Below are 27,623 nucleotides of genomic sequence, written 5' to 3' on the forward strand. Positions count from 1 at the left end.
GGAACTTCGCTCAGGGCCGTTTCCTGGAATGCCTCTCCTCTGTCGCTGAATTGCTCAGTCGTGCAGCTCCTTTTTAAAACGCGTCCCTGTCGCTCTGTCTCCAGCAAAATGATGTCCAGACACCTAAGCTTGGCTCTTTAAGCCGTTCATGGTCTGGTCTCTGCAGAGCTCTGCAGCCTCCCGGGTCTATTCCCAACCCTGTGCACAGTGACCACCAGCTGAGTTCCTTCAGGAACCATAACCACTCTCTCTTCTTCCCTCTGCCTCATGCTTTGCCTTCTCCCCACTCACTGTTTACCTGCCTCGAGGTCCCCTGCTCTTTCTTAAGGCTTCAGAGCAAGAAGCATCACCTCCTCCGGGGAGGCCTCCAGGATGCCCTCAGTCTGACTTTGACATCCCTTCTCTGCACTTACTTTGATCATCATTCTTGCCACAAACTCTGGCTTACAAGTCTAGATACATCCCTACTCTGCAGCTCCTCTGAGTGCACGCAACACAATGACTGGCACATAGTAGGTGCTCAGGAAAAAAAGGTTAGGGACAGGGAGTTATAAAGGAAGAGAAAGATGTAGAGAGAAAGAGAAGAAAGAGAAAGGGGGACCGAAGAAAGAAAAGAAAGGAGCATGAGTTAATATCTGCCCATGACTGACACCGCCCAAGCTGAACTGTCTGGCATTCTTTCACTCAGATCAATTTCATCCAGCACGCCTAAGATGGCACACGTCCCTGTGGTATATTGAAGTGCTGTCCAGATTATTAACTGTCCATTGTTGTCCAATTATTTAGTGTCAAGGTACTTTCTTGCACTCAAGTCTTTGAAAATGTGTCATTCTTTAATGCTATGAACAGTGACAGCAGGTTTGAGCCTATTTCATGAATAAGGTACCTCTGTCCCACCCTCTGCCCCTCTTAAACGTACATGGTAACTCAGTCGACTTTGAGGAATTTGCAACATGATAAATGAAAAGATCATTTTGCCTTCCGTGAAAAGGCGAGTTATAATTAGCAAGCTGTCAGCATGTTCTGCATCGAAGAAGAATGAAAGGCCCATGTCACAAACCCAACACACAGTTGTCACCCAAGAAATGGTTGTTGATAACGGGGGTGTTGACGCCGATTCTTGCTACAATGCAGTGGCTGACTTTGCGATGGGTCCCGCGTAGGCAACACCGTTTCATAAATGTATCTTCAAAAATTCGATTCATCAGCAGATCTGTGTGTCATGTCTGTAGGAAGGAACAGCATGTCCTGGTCACATTTGCAGTCTAAGCCTACCTCACTCCCAATTATGTGTTAGGCCTGGGAGCTAACACACAGTATGTCTTAAGAAATTGTATGTTGGCCCAGCGCGGTGGCTCACGCCTGTAATCCTAGCACTCTGGGAGGCCGAGGCGGGAAGACAGCTTGAGCTCAGGAGTTTGAGACCAGCCTGAGCAAGAGTGAGGCCCCGTCTCTACTAAAAATAGAAAAATTAGCCACACGTGGTGGCACATGCCTATAGTCCCAGCCATTTGGGAGGCTGAGGCAGGAGGATTGCTTGAGCCCAGGAGTTTGAGGTTGCTGTGAGCTGTGATGATGCCACTGCACTCTAGCCAGGGTGACAGAGTGAGATCCTGTCTGAAAAAAAAAGAAAAGAAAAGAAAAGAAAAGAAATTATATGTTGCCTGAAAAAAAAATAATCAAAGCCTTATTGAATGCCCATATTTTGTTTCACGTGACTCCTCCTTTTCTCCCTGCCCTCCAAGCTTGAACCTGAGCAACAGTGACATCTTAACAATCTATGATGGTGACGAGGTCATGCCCCACATCCTGGGGCAGTACCTCGGGAACAGTGGCCCCCAGAAGCTGTACTCCTCCACGCCGGACCTCACCATCCAGTTCCACTCAGACCCTGCTGGCCTCATCTTTGGAAAGGGCCAGGGATTCATCATGAACTACATAGGTAGGTGCCTCGTCTGGTTGATTTCGTGTGTGTGTGTTTAGACACAGGTTAAGACTATTTCCTCTAGATATGTCTATCTGGAGGTTTTGTGCTACACTGGTCTTTTTATATATTGGTGCAGTTAACAGATGTAGTTTTTAAGTATCTGTGCTCTCTAGTTAGAAGGACCAGGGTTTGAGTCCTAGTACTGTCACCAATGGCTGTGTGACCTTGGGCAAGTCACTGAACTTCTCTGAGCCTTTTTTTTACCATCTGCAAAATGGAAATAGTGAGATCCATTCCACAAGTTTGATATGAGGATTCAGTAGGTGATATCTTTAAGATTCATCATGTGTCCTTTGAAGTGAGCTGAGATTTTATATCCTCAACACACTCTCAAAGCGTGATCTTCCCCTTCTTGCCTGAACTGAAGCTCGGCTCTCCTCTGGGGACTTTTCTTTTCCTGTAGCCTCATCACACAGGAACAGCTCCCACTGCGTGTACTTTAGGATTTACAGATGCAAGAGATGTCTTTTCTGATCCTCGATATGGCTGCCAAACCATTTCTCTCCTGCTCATCTTAAAATGAAACGAAATCTGCACTTAAATCCAGAGCTAAGTTCACACGCTCCAATACCCACTCCTTGTGCCTTCATCCATTCACATCCTTCCCTGCTCATTCCCCACCCCTGTGACTCTCCGTCATTCATTACCCGGTCTACCACCGTAGCCTGAGCTGCCAACGTCCCCAGCGGTCAGAGGGCAGGGACACCGTGAAGCCCCGCTGACCCCCGGAAGAGACTTGCACTAACAGCATCTGGGGCAGCCCTGTCGTATCACAGCGGAAGCAGCTCCGGCCGGGAAGGGAGGAGGGATTGCTCGTCGGGGGCAGAGCAGTGCTCACATCCAGCCTTCCTCATTTCCAGCTGCAAGTTTGCTTCCACCCCCAGTATTCTTGGCAGTAGCAGAGAACCCGGGAGACACAGGGGGCTGATTTCTGGGTTTCAATGGGCAGGATTCAGCCAGCAATTAGGGGATGTGCTTGCACTTCCCAGGAACTTGGCTGGCATCTTGGCTTCTAGGATGGAGCAGGGAAAAGGAGGATTCATCCTACCAAGCCCTCCGTCACCACCACCAAAGACCCTCTCCAAGGGTCCCCCACCAAGACTCCACATCTTCTGTTCTTTCTTCCCCTTGGCTTGAAGAATTACCTGCCTCTACCTAATATAAATTGCCCTCTCTCTACCACCCCTTGTGTCTAAAATGCAAGCCACCCCTCAGACGATCAGCTGTCTCAAGAAGCCTCATGCGTGCTGAAATACGTTCCTTGCATTTTTTTATTTCCAGCTGGTGAACATTTTTCATCCCTGCCTGCTGCATGTCTGCCTCTCAGAGAAGCCAAACCAAGTATTGATCTTCTTTTTTTACGTTTCTCGGGGGCCTTTTTACCTTTGATTGTGCTGCTAAATATTTTCAGAGTGTTGCTGCTACTACTTTCTTTGGGTTCCCCATTCTTTACTGGGCAATGTCCTCGCTGTAGTGGATAACTCATGTTGTCTGTCCGGGCGAGGGGCCCTCCGGAGTCGGACGCCTTTGGGAGGACCGTTTCTGGTGGCATGGCTTCAGTCTCTCTCCTTGGACTTCCCCTCCCTCCCAGCTGAAAGATGAGGTCATAGTTTTGCTCCTTTGTCTCCTGTGGTGCCGGAGTCAGTCGTCCAAAACTGCATTCAGCCCGATGGCAAAAATCTGACTCTACACAAGGCTGATCAAGGTTAACTGGAAAGTCTGGCCAGTGTTCAGTTTGGCAACATCGTGAAAAAGGAAGTGTTCTTGTTCGTTGCACTTGAAACTTAGATTTCTGTGACCATGTGCAGAGGGCAAACACTTTTACATACGTTATTTTATTTCATCTTCAAATACATTAACTCTGTTTTCCAGAGAGTGTGGTTCACAAAAATCTCTTGACACCTGCTATATGCCAGGCTGTGCACTAGGCACCAGGATACAGGAATGGCTAGAATACTCTCCCCGCCCTTGAGCCTGGCTGGTGACAAATGGGACAGGCCAGTCCCATTGACAGACAAGGTCAGGATCACGTGCTGATACTATGGGAAAGGCAAGCACAGGCTTGCAGAGAATGCTTCCCAGGGACACACAGCCTGGCTAGTTTGGATGCCAGAAAAAAAGAGAACAGTTCCCATTTATTTCTGTTAAGGAAACACACAGTTAATTTTACAAGGATGGCAAATGGACCACTGTATTTAATTTTGATGCCACCAATTGTTTGTGCCTACTTATGTTGAAGATCATGTTGAAAAGAACTCAGGCCGGGTGTGGTGGCTCACGCCTGTAATCCTAGCACTTTGGGAGGCTGAGGCGGGAAGATCACTTGAAGCCAGGAGTTCAAGACCAGCCTGAGCAAGAGCAAAACCTCCGACTCTACAAAAAAATAGAAAAATTAACCGGGCATAGTGGCGCAAGCCTGTAGTCCCAGCTACTCGGGAGGCTGTGGCAGGAGGATCACTTAAGCCCAGGAGTTTGAGGTTGCAGTGAGCTATGATGAGGTCACTGTGAGACCCTGTCTCAAAGAAACAAAGAAACAAATAAAGGAAAGAACTCAGGAGAGGTCATGCCTGAAGTCAACAGAAAAGAATGTCATGATTTATTAGTGCTGTCTGCCATGGGCATGGGAGAGGTATTTGCTCTTCTGAGTCTAGATTTTACCATACACTGATGTAACTTCCATTCAGTGGAGGGATCAGATGGTAGGGTCAGGGGTTTCTGTGGTCATCTAGAGAATTCTGAGGCTCCTAGACTGACCTAAAGGCCTAAATCCAGCTCTGGAGGGTGGCCAAGGCTTACCTGCTATTCTTGCAGTCAGCGCCTTCTATGGGAAGACTCTGGGCCCATGTGGTTCTGACCTCCCAGAATTCTGCTTTGCACAGAGAGATGCAAAGCCCCATTCTCCTCGCTGCTTCCTGTGCGTTGCCCAGTGCCTGTGGCCATGAGCATGGGAGGGAAGGGATAAAAAAAAAAAAAAACAGATGAATAAGCAGTGCCTTTTGAAGAGGTATTAGTCACTTGTTACATGTTTATTCCTCTAATCCTAGGATAATAAATAAGCTCCAATAAAATAACAGCAGCTCCCTGGAGTGCTGTATTGAGAAAGATTGGGAGGTTTTGGCTACAATCAAAGAAAGAGAGGGCTGTGATTGATTAGTGATGTCTGTCACAAGTATGGAGCTGGTAGATGGTGGTGTGTATTCAGTGCTTTCAGGCATTTATTTTTCCCAAAATTTGGACTTCGGTGCTAATCTTGACTAAGAGACTGAGATCTTGACTTCAGATCCCTGTATTCCTGGTGTCAGCTAAGATGCTCACAAAACCTTAGTCAAACAAGTAAATGAATCCACCTAACTCATCTTAGCATTCACACAACACCATCACATCCCGCATATTAATTAGCTTTCACATTGCCGTTGGGGCTGGACAGGATTCGTGATCCTACTCCACAGATGAGGACACTCAGGCTTAGAGCAGTTAATTGACATGACTGGAGTCGCATCGCTCCTTCAAGAAAGAAAGAGGAGCAGAAGAGAAGTTGTCTGACTCCTAGGCCAGTTTTCTCATTCTTGGCAAAGTTAACCAAGGCCCCTGGGGACGGATAATTCCAGAACCTCCACTTAGGGTGCTTTGTAAAAATGAACCAGGGTCTCTGGGGTACAGTCTGGGAACCAAAGAAAAGGAAGGTTAAGTGACTCAGCCACGGCCACGCAGTTAGTGAACAGCGAGGACAAGATTCAAGCCGAGGCTCCGCTACCTGTGGGCAGCGACTGAGTAACTACAAATGCAATGGGCAGCACAAGGGAGACAGGAGGTCCCGCAGGGGCTGTGCCGCCATGGTGGCTGGTATTGAAAAGCCGGACGAGCAGACCCTTCCCAGTCTCAGAGCATTTGGCACAAGGCGGACCACATCCCCAGTGTTTGCTGCCATTTCCCCGCTTTCATCCGTAGCTCGTGCATTTGCAGCTGCGTCCCAAATCCAGGGCTTGGCTGATTTTTTTTTTTCAAAGGCCTAAAAACAGAGGCTCCTGCTCCCCACCAAGCAATTCCAGAAGCCATTTCCCTGCCCCTTCGTCTCGCAGACACCCATGAGATCTCCTTTCCCCAAATAAAATCATGATGAAATCCCGGGAAAAGCCATCGCTCGCTCCTCGGAATGATTTTCCGACAGACAACGGAGGTGCTTTGCTTTCCCCAGAAGCACATAAGAGCTGCAAATTAATTATACAGCGTAATTAGCTCTCTTCCCCAAATCTGTGCAGTGGGCACTTTGAAGCAAGTATAAGAACCGTGGGCTTTGCAGTGCTACCTTAGTAACAAGACTCTGTGGGAGGAAAACAAATATGCCACAGAAAGACCCTGGCAGAAGCTGTGAGTAGCACTTTCCGGAGAATGGCTCGTGTTCACTGACAGCAAGCAATTGGGTTTGAAGAATAGACTGACGGTTATTTTCATTTTAATAGTTAATTGTTTATCTTAGTGTGTATTACAAATGTGTATATTACTAACTCACCGAACCCGAGGACTTACAGATATTCTTAGAATGAGGCTGAGCGTATTATCTATTGCTGTGTGATAGATTACACCCCAAATCAGCAATAAACATTTATTATCTCACAGTTTCTGTGCGTCAGGAATTCAGAAGCAGCATTAGCTGGGCGGCTGTGTCCTGGGATCTCTCACGAGGTTGCAGTCAAGATGTCAGCTGGGTCTGCAGTTGTCTGATGGCTTGACTGGCACCAGGTGATCCACTTCCAAATGGCTCACACCTGTGACCGGCAAATCGATGCCAATTGTTGACAGGAGGTCTCAGTTTCTCTCCATGCAGAGCGCGCCAGAGAGGGCTGCTTGAGCTTCCTTACAACATGGCTGCCGCCTCCTCCAGAGCAGGTGATCCAAGCAAGAGCAAGGACAGAGCCTCAGTGTTTTTATGGCATTGCGGCCCATTGAGAGAGGTAACTGTAAACTGTCGCCATAGAAGAGGTCTTGCCATTTAAGGGATTTCAGGAGTGTGTTACTTATTTCTGGAGGCTTTTCTTCTATTCGCTCTCTCCACGAGTGTTCGTAAACGGATACCCACACAAAAAGGCCACCTCCCCACCTAAGGATGATGTTTTTGTTTTAAAGAGGTGTCAAGGAACGACTCCTGCTCAGACTTGCCTGAGATCCAGAACGGGTGGAAAACCACTTCTCACACGGAGCTCGTGAGAGGAGCCAGAATCACCTACCAGTGTGACCCCGGCTATGACATCGTGGGGAGTGACACCCTCACCTGCCAGTGGGACCTCAGCTGGAGCAGCGACCCCCCGTTCTGTGAGAAAAGTAAGAGTAATCTCCTTTCCTCTCTCTAGGCCACTGAGTGGTGAATCCCTCCCAGGGGGATCTTTTGGGCAGAAACAGTGGAGCTGTTTCACGTAGACTCTGGCCTTCCCCCTACCCCACCGATTCATTGGTTTTGTTCACAAGTGTCATTTTGTAGCCCTCAGTGGGATCTCAGACTCAAGTGCCCTCAGAAGCCTGGCAGATAATGTAAAGGAGTGAAAGAGGGTGAGTGTGAGACAACAGGGAGTGGTGTGGACTGCGGAGAATGGGAGTATATGAGTCACTGGGGGATATCAGCTGTGTGGCTCTGTCCTGGGAGAGAAAAAAAGAACATTCAAAATTCATTTCTTTAAAATACCTGTAATAGCTAAGTAAAACAAGTCTAAATCGGCCCTGGCAGCCCCAGTTCTAAGCCTTCACAGTGGTTTAGTGAGCATCGTGCCACTTTCCTGCCCTCTTCTACCTGCTTGCTATTCCTGCCCTCCCCAAGAGCGTGGCCCAGACGTGTGGCAAGAACTGAGTCTGATGTCTTGAAAAGGAAGTGCTTCTGGTTTTGACACTGACGCCTCAGTGCCAGGGGCAGGAGCTGAATTTGGACGTGGCCTCTTCCCCTGGCTTCACACCTCCTAAATGAAGCTCTAGCCCCCAACCCTCAGGCTGGGGATCCTTGGTGATAACTTTGGTAGACCGGTTCCATGTGACTTGAATCACCAGTTGCACAATAACAAATATTAAGTGTTAGCAGAGAAAGAGGGTGTCAGGGAAGGGGTGTGGGGGGTTATCTAAAATTCCTATCATAAAGCTTTCAACGTCAAGGAAAATTGTAATTGTGGGAAATGTGAATGAACCTGCCAAAGATCCACAGAATTGGATACATAGAGAGTTTCTAGGTGCCCTGCAACAGCATGTGGGCTGTGCATGTGTGTGCATGTGTGTGCATGTGTGTGCATGTGCCCATGTGTGTGATAGTGGCAAATAAAAATAAAGAACAAGGTCTGTCACCAACACATTAAAGTGATCATTATTATTTAAACATTGTAAGGGCTTAGAAAGGACAGAAACTAGCTCACTATAGAAATGTTTGCCAAGGAAAAGCCCAAACGAGAGCAAATATATTTGTGTCGGGTCCTTTCTGTGTGTGGGTGTTCATGTTCCCACACCGGGTCCCCCACTCTCTCTCCATCCAACACAGAGGAGACCCACGAAACTGCCTCTGTTGCCTTCTTTTCTGGAGAGATGAGGTCAGCAAAACTCCTTGGAACATTGGGGTCTCCCCCTAGAAGTCACCAAATGTTGTTAACCCCTTTCATCAGTTAAACTACTGTGTTGATGTTAAAAGATGTGTACAACCATATCTTGAAATTATATTCGTAACAAGTTTACCAGTAGTATCCAAGCAGTAGTAAAATTATGAAATGGAAAGTGAAAATCTTTGATGATCTTACTCTCTGGAAATGATGCCACTATTATATGTTTGTTCTATATTATTCTAATTGTGTGTGTGCACATATATCACATGTTACACACAGGCATAGGCATGTATGTGTGTGTGTATATATAGATATATCTAGAGAAATAGCTGCAGGCCAGGCGCGGTGGCTCACGCCTGTAATCCTGGCACTCTGGGAGGCCGAGGCAGGAGGATCGCTTGAGGTCAGGAGTTTGAGATCAGCCTGAGCAAGAGTGATACCCCGTCTCTACTAAAAAATAGAAAAAAAAATAGCTGGGCAACTAAAAATAGAAAAAAAAAATTAGCCGGGCATGGTGGCGCATGCCTGTAGTCCCAGATACTCGGGAGGCTGAGGCAGGAGGATCGCTTGAGCCCAGGAGTTTGAGGTTGCTGTGAGCTAGGCAGACGCCACTGTACTCTAACCCAGGCAAAAGAGAGAGACTCTGTCTCAAAAAGAAAAGAAATAGCTGCAGAGATAGTTGACCACAGAAGAAGTTGTCTTCTTTTTCCGACCCATAAATATTGACATCTTTGCATAGCACACACGTTGTCCACTTTTAATTGGTTCATTGCTTTCTTTTTATCTGTATTGATTTTTTGATTAAAAGAAATAATAGAGGCTTGTTTTACTATATTCAAGCACCACATAGAAAGCGGTGGAGGCTGCTCAGTCTGGCGTCATCAGCAGTTGCTCGGGATGTTGTGGAATGGTTGTTCCACGATATTTAATTCTTCCCCCATTAAGGGATTTGCTGTTAAAGGACTTGCACTGTTCACTTTATATTTTTTATTGTTACACATAATGGTGCGATACACAACCTTATACATAGGGCTTTGGACCCTGATGCAAATTCTCTGCGCAAATTCCTAAAAGAGGAATTAAATTCGAGTCTCTTTCCCCCAGCCGATTCCCCAGCCACCTTTAATGAGCAAAAGATGCATTTTCTTCCAAAAGGGAAAAGTACTGAGTTCCAAACCTTGCTAGATCATTCTCTAATTCTGAGCAAACCTACGATCGTGAATACCTCTGACTCCCGCTTGGTCTGATCTCGTCCCGTGTAGTCATGTACTGCACCGACCCCGGAGAGGTGGACCACTCGACACGCTTAATTTCGGACCCTGTGCTGCTGGTGGGGACCACGATCCAGTACACCTGCAACCCCGGCTTTGTGCTCGAAGGGAGCTCTCTGCTGACCTGCTACAGCCGCGAGACGGGGACTCCCATCTGGACGTCCCGCCTGCCCCACTGTGTCTGTGAGTCCTATTCACTGACTTGGGCCCCCAGTGTAGACGCAGGCTCACGATGCAGGGCTGAGCTGCCAGGAGGGGGCATTCTGCTCTGGGGGGGGGGTGCTTTTACCACGCAGCAATAGCTAACACTGACGGGGAGCAGTGATACCATGACATTTATGGTAAGTCTATCATGCATTGCGCTAAGTCCTTCACCAAATTGCCCTCTTTTCTTCCTCGAATAACCCTGGGAGCATGTATATCATTGTCTTCATTTTAAAAAGAGGATACTGAAGTTCAGAGAGGTGAAATCATGGCCCCAGGTCACACAGCTAGTTAGCGGCAGAGGCCTCATGCAAAGCCAGGCCCTTTTAAAAGCCCCCAACAAGGGATTTGGATGTACAACCAGGGTTCACAACTGCTGCTTAGAGAAAGCACGAGGTTCTATGGAAAGAACGGAGCTTGCACCAGTATTCAGGGTTTGGAAACTGTCAGCTGCACTCGGAGTTTAAATTAGTGTCCCGTGAGCAGCTCCATCAGGGCACAGCCAGCTGGAACTCCGGAAGCCACACTGAGGTCTTGACAGTGTTGGAGAATGGAGAATTTCAGTTTAGGGAAAACAAGAAATAGAACTGCAGGAGGTTCATGGTACGTTCACCGACGTCTGATGGGAGCAACACCGAGTACGGTGTGTGGACTTGGCCTTCTCCCACGGTGGCTGCTTCACACCTACCCACAACTGCCCACAACGGGCTTCGCAAATGTTGCTGGTCCCACTGACCGTGGGGCACCGTGGACATGGGCAAAAGCCACCATGGTTGGAAAGCAAGGAAGTCCTTGTCCTTTTCCATTAGATAAGCTGATACTTACTGAGCGCTTGCTGTATGCCAGACACATTGCTGAGCACATTCTATGCATTCATAAACATGTGTGTGTGCATGTATGCATATACACTTTTATGTGTATATATGCACATGTGTATATTAAGGAAACTAAGGTTCAGAGAGGAATACGGACGGCAACAGTTATCATTCACTGAATGCGTAAGACACACTTATAAACACAGTATCTGTATCTGTGAATGTGTATATGTGTGTAGACACTATCTATAGCTCTATCTATATTTAGTATAAACTGAGACTCAAAGAGAAATGTGATGTTGGTCACAACATTCCTTCGTGGACAGAACTAGGATTCAACCTTAGGACTCTGGTCTCCAAGTCCACTGTCCCTATGCCAGCCACACCCCCACCATCATTTAACCGCGGGCGACAGGGTGAAAACCCATACAGGGACACTCCAGTGGAATTTTAGCCTGTGGCCCTGATCCCTTACCCACGGCGACACCTGTCCCCAAGCCCCAGACTTTGGGGCCGAGTCCACACTGGTTGGTTCCTGCTGTGGGTGGAATGATATTCCCAAAATGATATGTTGACATCCTAACCTCCCCCCTACTACCTGTAACTGTGACCCTCATTGGAAATAGGGTCTTTGCAGGGGTACCCAAGTTAAGATGAGGTCATACTGGATTAAGATGACTGGTGTCCTTGCAAGAAGAGGGAAATCTGGGCACAGATGGAGACACGGACGTAGGGAGAAAGCCGTGAGATGACAGAGGCAGAGACTGGGGTACTGCAGCCAGCAAGGTGCATGAGGGTTGCTGGCAGGTCCTAGCACGCTGGGACAAGGCGAGGAAGGATCCTCCCCTACAGGCGCCAGAGGGAGTGTGGCCCTGCACGCACCTTGTTTTGGGACTTGCAGGCCCAGGAACTATGAGACAATAAGTTTCTGTTGTTCTGAGCCCCGCCCCCTCCCCCAATCGTTGTCCTGTGTTAAGGGCAGCCTTAGGCAATGAGCAGAGTCCCCACCTCCTTCTGGTGACTGTGAGAGTGATCAGAGGCTGCTTTGGTAACTGCAGCTGCACGAGACCCAGAGATGAAAAGCTAGAACTAAAAGCTTATTTAAAAATACTGAAAGGTGGAGGTCTCATTTTTTAAAAAGAAAAGACACTTCACTAATGAAGCTCAGCCCCCGAAGACCCTCTGGGGTGCGGCAGCCGCCTGAAACCTCAGCGTTGGCTCTGCGGTGCTGAGCCGAGGCGGCTTCCCTGACACCCACGCTAATGAGTTCACGAGCCAAGTGGCGTGTCAGGACACACACGGGCCTCCCGAAAGCCGGAGCAGAACCTGGCGTGTGGCTGCAGTGCTGTTACAAGCAGGCAAGGCTGATGGGAGACCACGCGGGGGACGAGAGGAGGGTCCAATTCTGGCAGCAGGGCACTCGAGTGAGAGGGAGGCTGCGGGTCTGGGTTCTGAAGGTGTTTTTAAGGATGAGGTTGTTAGGCATAAACCAGCTTTGAGATGTTTCACCAGCTGAACAAGGAAACAGACCCCATTTGATGAGCGCCTTTGGTGTGCCAACCCCTTCTCCAACATTAACATGCTCACCTTCACTAAATGGCACAGGTGGCATATGTGTCCACTTAAAAGTAGGCAAAGAAGGCCCAGAGAGGGTGAGTAGCTTTCCTGAGGTCACACAGCAGAAAAGAGGACCAGGATTCTAACTCAATCCTGATTAAACCCAAAAGCATCTTCCCACCCCATTACTTTGCAGTTCGGCTTTTGTGCAAAGCTCCGGGGCTTTACAGTTGACAAAGATCTTCCCCCCACAAGCTCATGAAACAGGCAGAAAAGTGTGTAAGTTCTGGTTGTCCGTAGACTGTTGCCCAGTCACTTGCCCAGGGCCATGCTTTGGCCAAGCTGGGACTCAAGGCCATGTCTTTTCACCCCTAGTCCACTTCCCCCAGGGCGCTTCAAGAACAGACAGTTCAGTCTATGGCCGTACCGCCCTGAACGGGCCCGGTCTCATCTGATCTTGGAAGCTCAGCAGGGTCGGGCCTGGTTAGTACTGGGATGGGAAGAACAGACAGTCCAGGCATAGACAGACCTGTCTGTGTCAGCAAAGTCTGGGTTTTGCAGTCAGACACCCCCCCAGCTCTGCTGGGTGATCTTGGGCAAGTAACTTGCCCTCTCTGGGCCTCAGAGCCCTCATCTGTGAAAGGAATGATGCTCTCTAGCAGGAAGGGTTGTTGACTGCAACTCAGTCATTCAGCAAGGCCTCCTATGGGCAGGCACATGCTAGCACAGAAGTTCCCAAAGATTCTCAACTCACAGCACCCAGATTTCCTACGCCAAAGTACCTAACGCTTCCATTCATTAAACAGTTAGGTCCAAACAGCCTGATGAGTAGTTACATCCTGACAGCTTAGCAGCCGTTTGAAAAAGTAACGCATGTAAATGGAGAGAAAAATAACGTTCTTCATTCTTAACTACTATGACTGCTCCAGGGGTGTATGTACCTGTTGAGCCAGGCAAAATCTCTCAAACTTTGGGGTCGGATTGGACTCCCCCATCCTAATTTCCTGTTCCATGTTGATTTTGTCCCAATTCTTGCTTTTTAGCACAGCAACCACAGAAAACCCAGCTTGGCAAAGATGGGGCATCATTGGAAAAAAAGAGAGAGAGCTCTACCGAATGTTGAACCTGTGAGCTACCGCAAGCTAGTAGTTCACAAGGGTCCGACAGATGTCACTGTGTTTCCTTAAAATTTTTCAAAGCCCCACAATACCCCTGTGAGTTCCTGGTGGCACCCTAGGGCATCTTGGTGCACAGTTTGGGAACCATGTTGGTAATCATTGGAAATACAGTAATGTATAAACAGATATGACTCACATTCTTGTGGAGCCTGAAGACTATTGGGGAAGGGGTGTGTGGGAAAGACAGGTCTAAGAAGGAAATAATGAATTTTCAGCATCGCCTCCTCCAGGAAGTCCTCCCTGATTCCCTAGACTATGTTGTGTTTCTCTTCCCAGAGTTCCCATGGAACCTAGAGTTCTATCCTTCACAGCACTCCCTGCAACTGACTGAAATGATCTGTTTCTATGTTCATAGAATCAAACACATAACTGACTTGCTGGAATTGTATCCAGCGGAGCTTTGAATCCCCCAGGCCCCAGCAGACTCCACAAATGACAGTATTTGTTACTGTTACTGTCATCATTATTGTTAAAAAAACTAATGTTGTCTTCATTGCACCTCCCCACGTTGTTGCAACTTCCCCTCTTGCATGGTGGATGACTCCTGAGGTTCCCATCCGGAAAACATAAACCACACCACCAAAATAATGAGAATGTGACAAAATCCAGTGGGGGTTTTACGGTTCGCTCTCCAGGGAGGCACTTAGCTTGCCGAGAGACAGAGATTCCCTGAGAGGCCCTGGCCCTTCACAGCGCAGTCCCCAGAGCACCCCGGATATGACATGTAGGGATTTCCCAGCCCGGACAGAGCCCACACATGCTTATGGCCAGGTTGTGGCTGTGACAAAAGCTTCATTGATGAGCCATCCCCAGTGGCCACACCAGGGCCAGCACATCCGATTCTAGCTGCGTGCCCATCCTCATTTAGAAATTCCTGTCTCCGAGAAAGCAATATCTCAGAGCAATCCATGGTAGCCCCAGGGGATGTGGGTACAAGAAGGGCCCTTCGTTATAACGGAAGCATTAAATGCACGGGTCTCAGGCTCCAACATGTCCAGGTTTCCGTCCCAGCTCTGCCGCTCACCAACACAATGACTCTGGACAAGCCAGTTTGCTCACCAAAAAGACTGAAAAATGAACGTGCCAACCATAAACATAAAAGCTTATAACGATGTGCCTGGCATATAGTAAGTGCTCAGTTAAGGTTGGTTGCTGATTACCGCTCAGTGTCAATGCTCTGCCATTCGTGGGGTGTTTTAGGGAACCTGATTTTTGGCATTTCGCTCAAATGCATTCCATTAATGTACACTTTTTCCTGTGGTTACAGAGAGCAGAAAAGCAGGGAGGGGGATTAGAAATGAGGGTAGGTTTGTGATTATGTCTATCAGATCATCAGTCCAATTCACCTGAATTCCTGAGAGAGAAAAGGATGGAGTCACACCAGTTGCAATCCCCTTAGACCAGTGGTTTTCACCCAGGGGAGATTTTGTTCCCTTGGGGACATCTGTTAATACAATTTCTGGAGACACGATTGGTTGTCACAACTTGTGGAGGGTGTTACTGGCACCCAGTGGGGACAGGCCAGGGATGCTACAAGGCACAGGACGGCCTTCACCACAGCGCATTGCCCAGCCCGAATGTGAACAGCGTGTAGGCTGAGACAACCTGCCTTAGAGGAACTTATTTCAGAGTATGACAACATGTCACTACGCAGCCACGTCTCAGCTCAGAGCAGGTTCTTGGTCCTGCCCATTTACAGGCAGGAAATTGAAGTCCAGAGACATAAGGTGATTCACCCAAGGTCACACAGCGACCCGAGCTTCCAGTTCCAAATTCAGGTCACTTTCCATGTCACTCTCCTGCCATCTTCTGGGCACTGAAGATACATACATAGGCCTTCCAAGGGCTGATTCCTGCCGGGGAAAACTTCCATGAGACATTCTTCTCAAACGGTTACGGATGGTGGGGTCAACATTGAATCAGACTGACTTGATAACCAGAGAATCCTAAGCTCAAATCGCAGCTCAGCCATTGCCTTCTTGTGGGATTGTCACAATAAGCTCCCCTGAGCCTCGGTTGCCCCATCTGCAAAATGGCTGCATGTGCGGTAGTTAACACAGGACTTGGACCACCTGGATCTGAATCCCACCTCTGCCACTCACTAGCTTGTGACCTTTGACAGGTCACCCAACAGTTTTGTCCTTCATTTGTCTCAGACGTAAGATGGGGGTGGTGATGACAACATCTGTGTCTTGGGGTTGTTGTGATAATTGAACGAGTTCATGCAAATTCATACAATTCAAAACAGTATCTGGCTCAGAGGATGCTCTCAGTAAATGTTGGCTATTTCGGTCATGACTGCTGTTACCTTCGAGGATTTGGGGGAGGATTGGAAATAATGTACGCAAATTGAATGGATGTTCAAATATTTTGGAAATTAACGAATTAAGAAATGAATTAATTTATTAACCATGCCAAGACACCAAAGCAGCGGTTCTGAGGCCTAGCTGAACTTTAGAATTTCCTGGAGAGTTTTAAAAAGCATACACTGGGGAACTTAAGTAAGTTAAAATACCTTAGGAGGGCAGAGCCAGGGCACTACATAACCTAGGGGGATTCTAGCACCTGGCCCGGGGTCCCACCCCCTCGCCTCTTCCTAGACCTGCTGTCAACACCCTTCGTTACATACAGGTCTAATAATTCATCCTTTGTCCCCTTTCTGTCTCCCCAGGGCTAGGATGGTGCCTGCCACAGGACTGGTGCCAGGAGATATTTGTGGCATACATACATGCATAAATTGTTGTTAAGTTACATGAAGGCAGGGACCATGTCAGTCTTCCTGCTTATTGTATGCCCAGGGCCAAGAACAGTGCTTGGCCCATGGAAGGTGCTCAATAAATATTAATGGTATTAATTAATCTGTTAATGTATGAAAGAAAATTTCAGGGAGTCCTTCCCAGTCGCCACTGCCACCTGCTGGTCACTTTGCTGCACTGCAGGTACTACATGGGATTTGCGTTCCCTTAAGGGTCACTTTGAAGCCACCAATGTCCATAAGAGGAAGCCTCCTCCGCCCAGGGGCAGGGGGAGGGAGGCTTCTCCTCTGTGCTCCTCCAGCACAGCTGTTGTCTCATTGGGCTGCGATGGCCTGGTAACTGTTCTCTGTTCCCCACTGGACTGAGTTCTGGGAGAAGAGAAACCATGAATCTCAAGTTCACCGCTCTATACCCAGCTCCTAGCACAGGCCTGGCACAAAAGAGGTGCAGAGTCTACAGAACTGAAAAAAAAAAAACCCAGACACTAAATTCTGGATACTGAGACTTCCTAAACTGTAAAGTGCAGTGCACAGGGCTGCAATTCCCGAAGAGCACTATACGCACTACTGGTGGTACCCACCTGGGTTTAAACAGTGCCCACATGAAATTTTGTTTGCTTTTTCTGGCTAAGAAAATGAGAAAAATTAAGACTGACCATTGAAACCTGTGATTATAGAAGTATTATTATGTAGGGTGAGGCTAAATGATATAGCGCAATTTAAATGAAAAAACAAGTCAATAGAAATTTGTAAAAATTAAGGAAACAATAGTACGGGTGATATGAGAATATGAGAAGAATTATAAAGGCCATAAAAATAATCAGCGCTTTTTGGGTACTCACTCTATGTTGCTTGTCTCACATACGTGAGCTTGTTTGAGCCCCATGTCAGCCTTATGAGATAGCCCATTTTACAGATGAGGAAGTTGAGGCTCAGAGAGGTCAGTTACGCTCACAGGCACACAATTAGAATATGAATCTTGAGCCCTCGGACACTTGAGCCCAAGCACGTCTACTCTATAACCTTCCTTTCATCAAAATGATATAAGTAAGGCCTTTCAAGAAACATATATTAGGCACCTACTAGGTACCGGGCTGCCAAGAGCTCAGCAGTGAGCTCAGCCGGGCTGAGGACCAAAGACTTTTTCAGAATATTTGCCAAGGAAGCATTTGAACACCATCAGCCCTGGGTCCTGTTCACAACGCCATCCGTGTTTATTCTAAAAGGAATATAATCCCACCCTGCTTTAAAAAACCATATATCAAAACATAGGCTGGAAAAAAAATAAAAGTGAAATTCTACCCTTCCCACAGCCCACTCACCCCCAGGCACACTGTGCGGGTTACTCCCTCCCGGCCAGCCCGGCAGGTTCCTCCGGGAACACAGAATAGGGTACTGCCCTGCGAGGACCTGCACGATGGTTTAAGGGAGGCCTGGGGATGCGATTCCGCGCTCAGACACGGCAGCCTTGGCGAATGTCCAGGCTGATCTGTCGTGCCAGGGGGTGAACTTCAAGTGTACGGATGGCCTTCATTAAACGGAAGGATTAGCCTTGGCCGAGTACCAGCTGAGCCACTTGGAGCCTCATCTCTGGGAGTCGGATGCAAAGGCAACTGCTCTTGACATCCCTGCCTGTCTCGCTCAACTATTCTAACAGCCCCTCCCCTCGGCTACATTAGGGGCCTCCTCCGGGCACCCGGGGTCCTCTGAGTTTCTTTCTCTGTAGCACCTGCCATTTTTAATTAAATTGCCCATTTACACATTCCCTTGGCCCCTTAGGGCACCAGGCCATGAGCTCTGGAGGGCAGGAGTGGTGTCTGATTCACCTCCTGACCCTCTGCCGGATGCGTTGCAGTGCATGCAGTAAGCACTCACGAGCTATTTTCTGAATCGATGCATGAGTGCCAGCCACAGCGTATCTCTGTTGTCATAGAAGTTCCAACTCCAATGGAACAGTGACCTGGAAAGTTCCTTTCCACGGCGTAACTTCTGGGCTGGTTGGATTTCAAGGGTGGGAAGAAAATAGTTCTTGAGTCTGCGTGAAGACTGCTATTGAAGCATACAGGAAAATCCTTTAATCCCAAGAGCAGGAGACAGGTTCCTACTGACCCATCCATTGGAGGAGACCAAAGCCCACGTTCTTATTAGTGGTGATCACTTAGCCTAAAACATATTCATTCACTGATTCATTCATTTTTTTCATTGGAAAGGTGATACATTTAAATGCTTACTGGGCCAGGCAAGTGCTATGTGAAAGGCAATAGGGAGTGGTAGGGATTGTGGCTAAAATAGAGTACATTCCTAGTCTAAGGGGGATAGCCACTACTCAACTCCAGCTGATCCCTGCCATGTGACTATGTGAGCACAGGATGGTCCAATCTTCCAGAGTCTCAAAAGAAGCCAGAAATCTAATTATTACATGAAATATCCTGATTTGCAAAAGCTCAGTAACTATTCTTTTTAATTTATATCGCCCTAGCTAAATATATCATATTTCACAGAGAAAAGAGTTCCAGTTGGGACCTCTATTATACTATGTTCCTCAAACCACGAGTTCAATGGGGCCAGAGGTTATATCTATATTATTCACCTCTGTGTCCTCGGTGCTACCTATGTGCTGGCACATAATAATTGCTCAATAAACATCTGTGGACTGAATCAATGAATGCTCCCTATGAATTGGGCATTGTGCCGGGCAGTGGGATTCCTGGCATGAACATACAGTGAGTGCCCAACCTGGGAAAGAGGTGCGGAGGTGAGAACCAAACGATGCCAGAAAGGATTCTGAGACTGTAATGGAGGATGGAGGTCCATGCAGGTTGCAGAACACAAGTCCAAGGACAGAGGAATTCATGCCATTGGAGTCCAAGCTGGGTCTTGAGGGAATTCTTGAGATTCTTCCTGCAAAATAAGATGCTTCAGACTATATGTGTTTATTATCTTATAGTTTTGTGGGTCAGGATGCTGGGCACACCTTAATTGGGTCCTCTGGTTTGAGATCCTGCGTAACACAGACCCTGGGGTTGGGGTCGCCTCCGAAGGTTTGTCTGGGGAAGGAGCCACTTCCAGGCTCACTCGGTGGTACTCAGGGTTCAGTTCCTGCCCAGCTGTTGGTCAGAAGCCACCCTCAGTTCCTTGCCACGTGGGCCTTTCCACAGGGCAGCCACAGAGCTGCTTCACCAAAGACAGTAACAGAGAATCTTCTGGCAAGACAAAGTTAACAATAGTACGTAACATCGTCGCGGAACTGACGTCCCGTCCCCTTTGCCATATTCTGTTGGCCAGAAGCAAGTCACAGTTCCCACCCACACTCAGACAGGGAGTCCCAGGAGGTTGTTAGGGAGTGTCTTAGAGTGTGTCTACCACAGTCCCCATGAGCTGAGAGGAGAAAGGACATTCCAGGCAGAGGGAACAGCACAGACCAAAGCACGAAGGTGAAACAGTGTCATCCACCTGGCAAAATGCAACTAGTCCAACGTGAGTTAAGGATCCATCACAGAGGGAGGCAGGAGATGAAACAAAGCCTTAAAAGCCAAATCTGGAGAAACGGGGTCCCCTGAAGGTACATCGGAATCATCAGGCAAGATAGCAGCCCCTCACCTGCTCCATGTCCCGAACTGAGGATCTGCAGGGTCGAGCCACTGACAAGCTGGGGAATGACACTAGCAAGTTGCAAAACTCCCTCAGACGTTACAGGAATACTTCAGGTAAAAGACACAGCAGGCCAGATCTTCAGAGAGTTTTGCTAATCCAGCGGGTATTGGAAGCTGTGGACGGACACTCTTTGCATCTGGTGTCTCTGAACCGCCGATGGCAGGTGCCGGATGTGATGTTTGAAGACCTGGGTCTTCTTAAGCCAAACCAAGGTCAACTGTTTGAGGATTCAATATGGAGAAGTTGGAAGCCTGTGCACTGTTGGTGGGAATGGAAAATGGTGCAGCCATTGTGGAAAACAACGTGGCAGTTCCTCAAAAATTTAAAAATAGAATTGCTGTTAATATATGATCCAGCAATTTCTCTTCTGGGTATATACACAAAAGAACTGAAATAAGGGTCTCAAAGAGATACTTGTACACCCATGTTCATAGCAGCTTTGTTCACTGTAGCCAAAAGGTGAAGCAACCCCAGTGTCCGTGGATGGATGAATGGGAAAAGCAGTATGTGGCATAAACCTACAGTGGAATGTTATTCTGCCTTAGAAGAGAAGGAAATTCAGACACATGCTACAACATGGATGAGGCTTAGAAACATTATGCTAAGCGACATAAGCCAATCACAAAAAGACAAATACTGGATACGATAACTATACTAGGTCTCTAGAGCAGCCAATTGATAGAGACAGGAAGTAGGATGATACCAGGAGCTGAGGGGAGGGGCGGATGCGAAATTGTCTAACGCTAGTCTAGGGTTTCAGATTTGCAAGATGAAAGGAATTCTGGACATTGATTGCACAACAGTGTAAATGTGCATAATACTATTGAACTGTACACCTAAACCGGTTCAGATGGGAAATTTTATGTTATGTGGATTTTACAATTTTTAAGTTTTCTAAAAATAATAAATTTTTTAGATGTTTTTAGCATTTGTAGTACCGTGCGCAAAGCAGTGTTTGCCGGCTGTCCATTCCAGCTGAGTACAGAGAAAGAACTAGATCTCATGCAGGGCCTGGAATGAGTTAAACCGGTAGGTTCAACTCTCCAATCGGTCTTTGGTTTCCCGGGAACTTTGTGCCTGCAGCTGAGTAGAGCAGCCACCAGATGGCAGTGTGGGCTAATTATAATACTTGGGGTTATTTATTGTGCTGTTTGTTACTGTATCCCAAGCCCTGATCGTCAGGCTTGCCTTAACAGGCTCATCTCCAGGGAGTGAAACAAATATTTAATAACTCAATACAATACAGTATGTGAAGTGCTGGTGTGGAGGAAGAACTTAAAAGGCTGGTGACTCAGTTGGTGGTAGGAGGCATCATGGTGGGCTTCCTGGAGGAGAAATAAGGACTGAGTATTAAAATACAAGCCCTACCAGGTTAGATGTAAGGTGAGACGCAGGAAGACTATTTCATGACTAAACACCACCACCATCCATCATTTACTGAGCATCTATGACATGCCATGAACATCCTAAGCATCCTCTTCTTTATTTTATTTAGCTTCCAAATCCCTATGGGATAGGTCCTATTATTCTTATTTTGCTGATGAAGAAACTGACGACCAGAGAGGTTATGCCATTTGCTGGCGGTCACACAGCTAATAAGTAGCGGAACCCAGATTTTAACCCAGATTCCACAGCCCAGTTCCTTGTACCATGACCATGTATAATCTGCCCCAGAGATGGGAGAGAGAAAGGTGTGTTTGGGGAATGGCAATGAGTTCGATGCCAGGTGGGGTTGTAGAGAGAGGAAAGCGGCCAAAGCTAGACCAGACAGGCCACGAGTAGGAGCCCCCAGAGATTCGCATCATCTCACCAGAGCTCCTTTTGGCTTGGATTTCAGCGGAGGAGTCCCTGGCATGTGACAATCCAGGATTGCCTGAAAACGGATACCAAATCCTGTACAAGCGACTCTACCTGCCAGGGGAGTCCCTCACCTTCATGTGCTACGAAGGCTTCGAGCTCATGGGTGAAGTGACGATTCGCTGCATCCTGGGACAGCCGTCCCACTGGAACGGTCCACTGCCCGTCTGTAAAGGTAAAGAAATCTGCTGTCCCCACGGGGTCCAAGGAGCCGGAGATGGCAGGACTGGCTCGCAGGGATTCTAAACTTGCTCTCAAAACCTGGGCCACTGTACTTCCTTAAAGCTAAGAGGCCACCGTCACTTTATGCGCTACTGAAAAAGGACAAAATTACTGCCAGTTAAACTATGACACGATGTCTTCTCCTTGCTTAGCATTTTTATTTTTACTTTCTGAAAGAGCTCTTTCGAGCTTAGATTTTTATCCTCTATGACACTTTCGAAAATGTTAAAATGAAAATGTGAGCGACATCAGTTGGATCCGGTGTCTTTGAACTTCCCCACCTTCAGGGTCTGGCACTTTGGAATCGTTTGTGACTCAGTCTCCAGTGTCCCTCCCTAGCACCTCTGTGCCATCAAAAGCTTCACAGATGCAGGATTCCTTAGGAAAGTCCCTTAAAAAAAAAAAAAAAAAACCAAAAACCTGAAGTCTTTGGTGCTAAGGGTTTGCAATTAAGTAGAGGCGGAGCTGGGACTTGGGGAAGGCAAGACAGGTGGCCGAGGTGAAAACTGTGAAGAGGCGCTCAGAGTCCTCTGATGTAGGGTCACCCTTAAAAAACAATTGCCTCTTTAACCCTTTGTGCCCTGGACGCCTGTTTTGCCTCGCCGAGTAACCGGCCCTGAGAGCCAGCCTGCTCTGACTCCAGCTTGGAGAACGTGGCGTGAACATTTCCCACCTCCCGCACCCCGTTCCCACGCCCACTCGCTCCCGCGCATTACGGGCGCCCCCCTATAGCTGCAAGGTGCGCTCGCGGGGTGCTCGCCCGCTCGCCCACGGTTGCGCGCACAGGGACTCGTGCGCGCCACCTCGTGGCAGCGATTAGAACACACCATTGCTGGACGACACGCCCCCATCTCTGAGATGGTAGAAAAAGGGAAATTGCACCTCAGAATCAACGAAATTAAGTTGTGACATCCCAAGTGCAATTTGGATCGGTTGATCTGGGCCTTTGCGGTGTAAAATCAATAATAATAATAGCGCGAACAGCTTCAATGTTTTAGGCCAGTGGATGTTAACCTTCTACGGTGCGAATACACCTTTGAGAAACAGGCAAAAAGCTCTGAATTCACTTCCCAGGGGGCGACAGAAACATGAAGTTTCACATTTCTTCTTGGGAATCCGTAACTTCAGTGGATCCCCAAATGCCTTATTCATGACCCCCAGCTTTAAGGCTCAAAAATACTTTTTTCACTGGCTTTTCCACGCTTAGGTGTTTGTCCAAAAGAAATGAAAACAGGTACTCAAACACTCATACAATAATGTTTATAGTAGCATCATTCATAACAGCCAGCAGATGGAAACATTCTAAATGTTCATCGACTGAATGAGTAAGCAAAACTGTGGCGTATGCGTCCAATGGAAGATCATGCAGTCATAGAAAGAAATGAAGTACTGATACATGCTACAACATAGACGCACATCAAAAACTTTATGCTAAGTGAAAAAAGCCGGACACAAAAGGTCATATGTCCATTATATGAAATATCCAGAATAGGTAAATCCATAGAGACAGCAAGCGAACTAGTGGTTGTCCGGGGCTGCTTAGTGAGTACAGAGTTTGTTTGGGGGTGATGAACAGGTTTCGGAACTGTATAGAGGTGACGGTTGCATAACATTGCGAATGTGCTCAATGCCACTGAACTGTAACATTTGTAAATGGTTAATTTTATGTTTTGTGAATTTTGCCTATTCAGAAAAAATTCCCCTGAATCACCTCATTTAAGCCTCATGACCACAGCCTGAGACAGGTGGGTGAGGCATTCTACCCATTTTACAGATGTGGAAGGAGAAGCTCTGAGAAGTTAAATGACTTTTCCAAAGCCACACAGCTAGTATGAAACAAAGCTAGGATTTGAACTCACATCTCCTGGCTGTACATCCCCTGCCTCTTCTACAGCAGGCTTACCTGCAGGTGGACTTCAGGCATTAGGGAAGCCCCCAACCAGCCCGTCACCCCAGCATCGGAAGCACCCAGGATATTCATTAGAAACATATCCCTGAGTCTGCCCCAGAGTACCCCCAGGGTATTCTACAAAACCAGAGTCATTGGTGGGTGGACCCTGGAATAAGCATTCTAACAAGCTGTCATTGTTCAAATGCCTTTTGACTTTGAGAACCATTTATGTGCTTTCCAAACATAGGATGCAAACATAAACAGAGTTCTGGGCACCTTCCACAGAGATTCTGATTCACTGTGTCTAAGACAGGACCCAGAGACTAATCTAACCACAGGTGTACCATGTCATCAGCCCACTGATATAAGGAATGCAATTTAATCTCACCTACCTGGTATTGAGTGGGGAGTTACCATATGAATGACAATGACTTGTACATGCAGTCTTTTTTTTTTTTTTGAGACAGTGTCTTGCTCTGTTGCCCAGGCTAGAGTGCAGTGATGTCATCAAAGCCCATGCAACCTCAAACTCCTGGATTCAAGCGATCCTCCTGCCTCAGCCTCGCAAGTAGCTGGGACTACAGGCATCCGCCACCGTGCCCGGCTAATTTTTCTATTTTTAGTAGAGGCAGTCTCACTCTTGCTCAGCCCAGTCTTGAACAAGCAGTTCTTTTATTATTATTATTATTTCAGCATATTATGGGAGGTACAAATGTTTAGGTTATGTATATTGCCCTTTCCCCCCACTCCCCCCCCAAGTCAGAGCTTCAAGCGTGTCCATCCCCCAAATGGTGCACATCGCACTCATTAGAATAAGCAGTTCTTAATAAGAGAACAAGAGGTCCTTTTGAAGAGCAGAGAACATTAAGAAAGCATGCGTTAGCATTTAAGACAGATGCCTTCTTTTATTCCCCCATAATTTGATTAAGTCCAGCCCTATAATTGAATCTATTTTTGGTGGCACAGGAAACCTACTTTGTAGAGCTAAAATATGGGGAAGGTTTCCTGAGTGAAGATTTCCTGTAAACCCTCCAACTGTTACATGGACATTAATAGAAGTTAATTGGATGTTGTCAGTAAGTTTCCTGTGGGGAAGAAAAATTAACAGGGTTTAGTTTTTTAGAAAAACATAAGTAAGGATACCATGAGAAGGGCCATTTTGGACTCTACATGTTTTATCTGCCCAATGACTTTTTAAATTCTTCTTGGATTAATTACAAAAGTATCGCAGGGAACAAGTAGGAAAAAAACAAAGAGTTGCAAATAAAGCGTTAGAGAATTTTTCCTCCCTTCCTCCACCCCTTCCCTTCCTCTCTGGAAGCCAATACTAATCACCTGAGTTTCCAGTGTCATCTTTCCCTGGATTTATACAAATAGACGTACTTGGAAAGAGGGGCAGGAGTTGTTTATCTTTTACAAAAAAAAAAAAAAAATCATGCCATACTGTATTCTGTGTTTTGCTTTTTCTCTGCTTGGCAGAGACATTTAAAAAATGTTTTTAAAAATGTAGCTCCATCTTATTTTTTTTTAATGACTGCCCATCGTTTCGCACTATGGTATGTCTCTTAATACATCAGTCTTTCCTCTGTTGATGGAGCTACCAATTTTCTCCTGGGTTTTTTTATTTGTCGTGTTTTGTTTTGCTAAAAAACATCCTTGCCCATGAATCCCTGGATGCTGGCACTTTTCATCCTGCAGAACTGATTCCTCAAAGCGGGATTGACGGTGTGGCAAGGATCTGCGGACGTTGAGCTGTTGTGGACGTTGCCACATTGTTTCCCAGAACTGGAGTCATCCACACTCCGCCAGTGATGGTCATAATGCCCATTTCTCCACATCCTCGCCAGCACTGGACGTTATCGATTTATTTTTAATGTTGCCCATCTGATAGGAAAATGCAACTACCATCAGAAAATACACAAATGACCAAAAAACAGGAAAAGATTTAAAATGCTCAGTTTTGCAGGTTATTCCTGAAACCTCTATTTTCCATCTACCGGTATCCCTTGAAGCCCCACCAGGTGAATCAGCTCGCTGCCCCTCACCTTCGTCCACAACTACGGCAGAATTCCCAGCAGGAAAGGCTCTCGGGAGACCCCTGCACCTCTCCCCCCTATCTGTTTCCACTCCTGGGACCCCCCTCTCCCACCACCGACTCTGTAAGGAAATGATAAGTCACTTCCTCTTCTGAAAAAAAGTGGGGTCCATGACTTTGTGGTCTGGAGTTGGGGAAGCGGTTCCCTGCTGATGTGAGGCCACCCGACTAGGACTCAGGGGCTCTGGACTCCAGCCTGGCTCTGCTGTGGACCATGTGTCACCTTGGGCGAGCCACTCTCCCCCTCTGACCTTGGTTTCCCTTTGTATGAAATAATTGGGAGAGTCCAGCTCAGTGTTTCCAAGGAAGAATCAATAGACCTGCCTGCTGCATCAGAATTGCCGGGGAGTGGGTGAGACCTGTAGGAGTCCACCCCAAAAAACACCACCCTGGCAGGTCCCAGCAAGGGCTCAGGAATCTGCATTTTAGCATGCTCCCCAGGGGACCGTGGACAGAGGGCTCCAAGGGACGTAAGAGTCAATGTCTCCTTCTGGTCCTAAGATGCCACGGATGGTCACGAGCTCCCAGACGCCCAGCCGTGGTCCAGCTCGTGTCTTGGGTGGGCAGCATCTGCCTCAATCTTTCCATTTTCTTGATGTCAGAGCTCAGAGATGCCTGCACTGAGGTAGCCAGTCAGCTTTTCAACTGGTTTTATTGTCATCGCATGATGGTGACGTAGAGCAGAGAGCAACATTAACCAGCCACTAATTAGGAAGTCCTGGGGCTCCTGGAAGAAACGCTCGTCCTTGTGAGTATGTTTTTGTGCTCAGCCGCTGTGACGACTGATGCAGGGGCTGCCAGCCCCCATCACTCGGAACCTCCAGAGAAGTTTTCCAGAAAATAGAAATGAATGAACATAGTTTTACATGCAACACAAACAGCCTAGTCATATAAATATGGAATAAAAATGAGATTTGAACGGTTTACATAAATATATACCTCGAAGTAGGAAAATAGTTTCACCTCTGGGTGAATTTTGTGTAAAGGTCTTGAACCTCATGCTTCATCCTGAGGTTGGTCTGCCTGACAACCTTGGAAAGACCCCAGGCACATAGTTCAGAGCAAAGAGAATGTGGAAAAGTCCCCATTTAAATCCTGCCTGCATCACTTAGAAGCTGTGTGATGTCAGAGAAGTCGCTTCACTTCTCTGAACCTCTGTTTGCTCATCTGTAAAATGGGGATGATAATAGCATCGCCCTAATGAGATCGTTGTGAAGGTTAAAGGAGCGAATGTATATGGCACTTGTGGCACGATATCGGACACGTGGGGAGTGTTCAGTAACTATCTGCTATCACTGTTTTTGCTCATGCCTTACCCAGCTCATCTTCTCTTGGGAACTTAGGAAGTGAACATGTCCAGGCATTTCCACCGACTGCAGTAGCCCAAGATAAGCAAACACACAGCACTAACTTCAGCAAAGTGTGGCACGGGCTTTCACATCTACATTGGGGTGGGGGGGGGCTCCATTTCATGCAAACAGAGCAAATTCACATTACCTTGACCAGCGCTTCCCGATTTCTCTTTCAGTTAATCAAGACAGTTTCGAACACGCTTTAGAAGGTGAGTT

At 47.3% G+C, this 27,623-nt stretch overlaps 1 protein-coding gene across 1 annotated transcript in view; it reads left to right on the forward strand.

Annotated features, from left to right (window-relative positions):
• Positions 1–27,623, forward strand: part of SEZ6L (seizure related 6 homolog like) — a 74,537-nt gene that overhangs the window by 40,288 nt on the left and 6,626 nt on the right. Inside the window, exons 11-15 of the mRNA XM_045534712.1 lie at positions 1,746–1,942; positions 7,112–7,306; positions 9,819–10,010; positions 21,828–22,022; positions 27,584–27,616. Coding sequence (XP_045390668.1) covers positions 1,746–1,942; positions 7,112–7,306; positions 9,819–10,010; positions 21,828–22,022; positions 27,584–27,616 — 812 coding nt within the window. The remainder of the gene's footprint in view (positions 1–1,745; positions 1,943–7,111; positions 7,307–9,818; positions 10,011–21,827; positions 22,023–27,583; positions 27,617–27,623) is intronic.

The sequence above is a fragment of the Lemur catta genome, chromosome 21, assembly GCF_020740605.2.
Source record: "Lemur catta isolate mLemCat1 chromosome 21, mLemCat1.pri, whole genome shotgun sequence".
Taxonomy (NCBI): Eukaryota; Metazoa; Chordata; class Mammalia; order Primates; family Lemuridae; genus Lemur; species Lemur catta.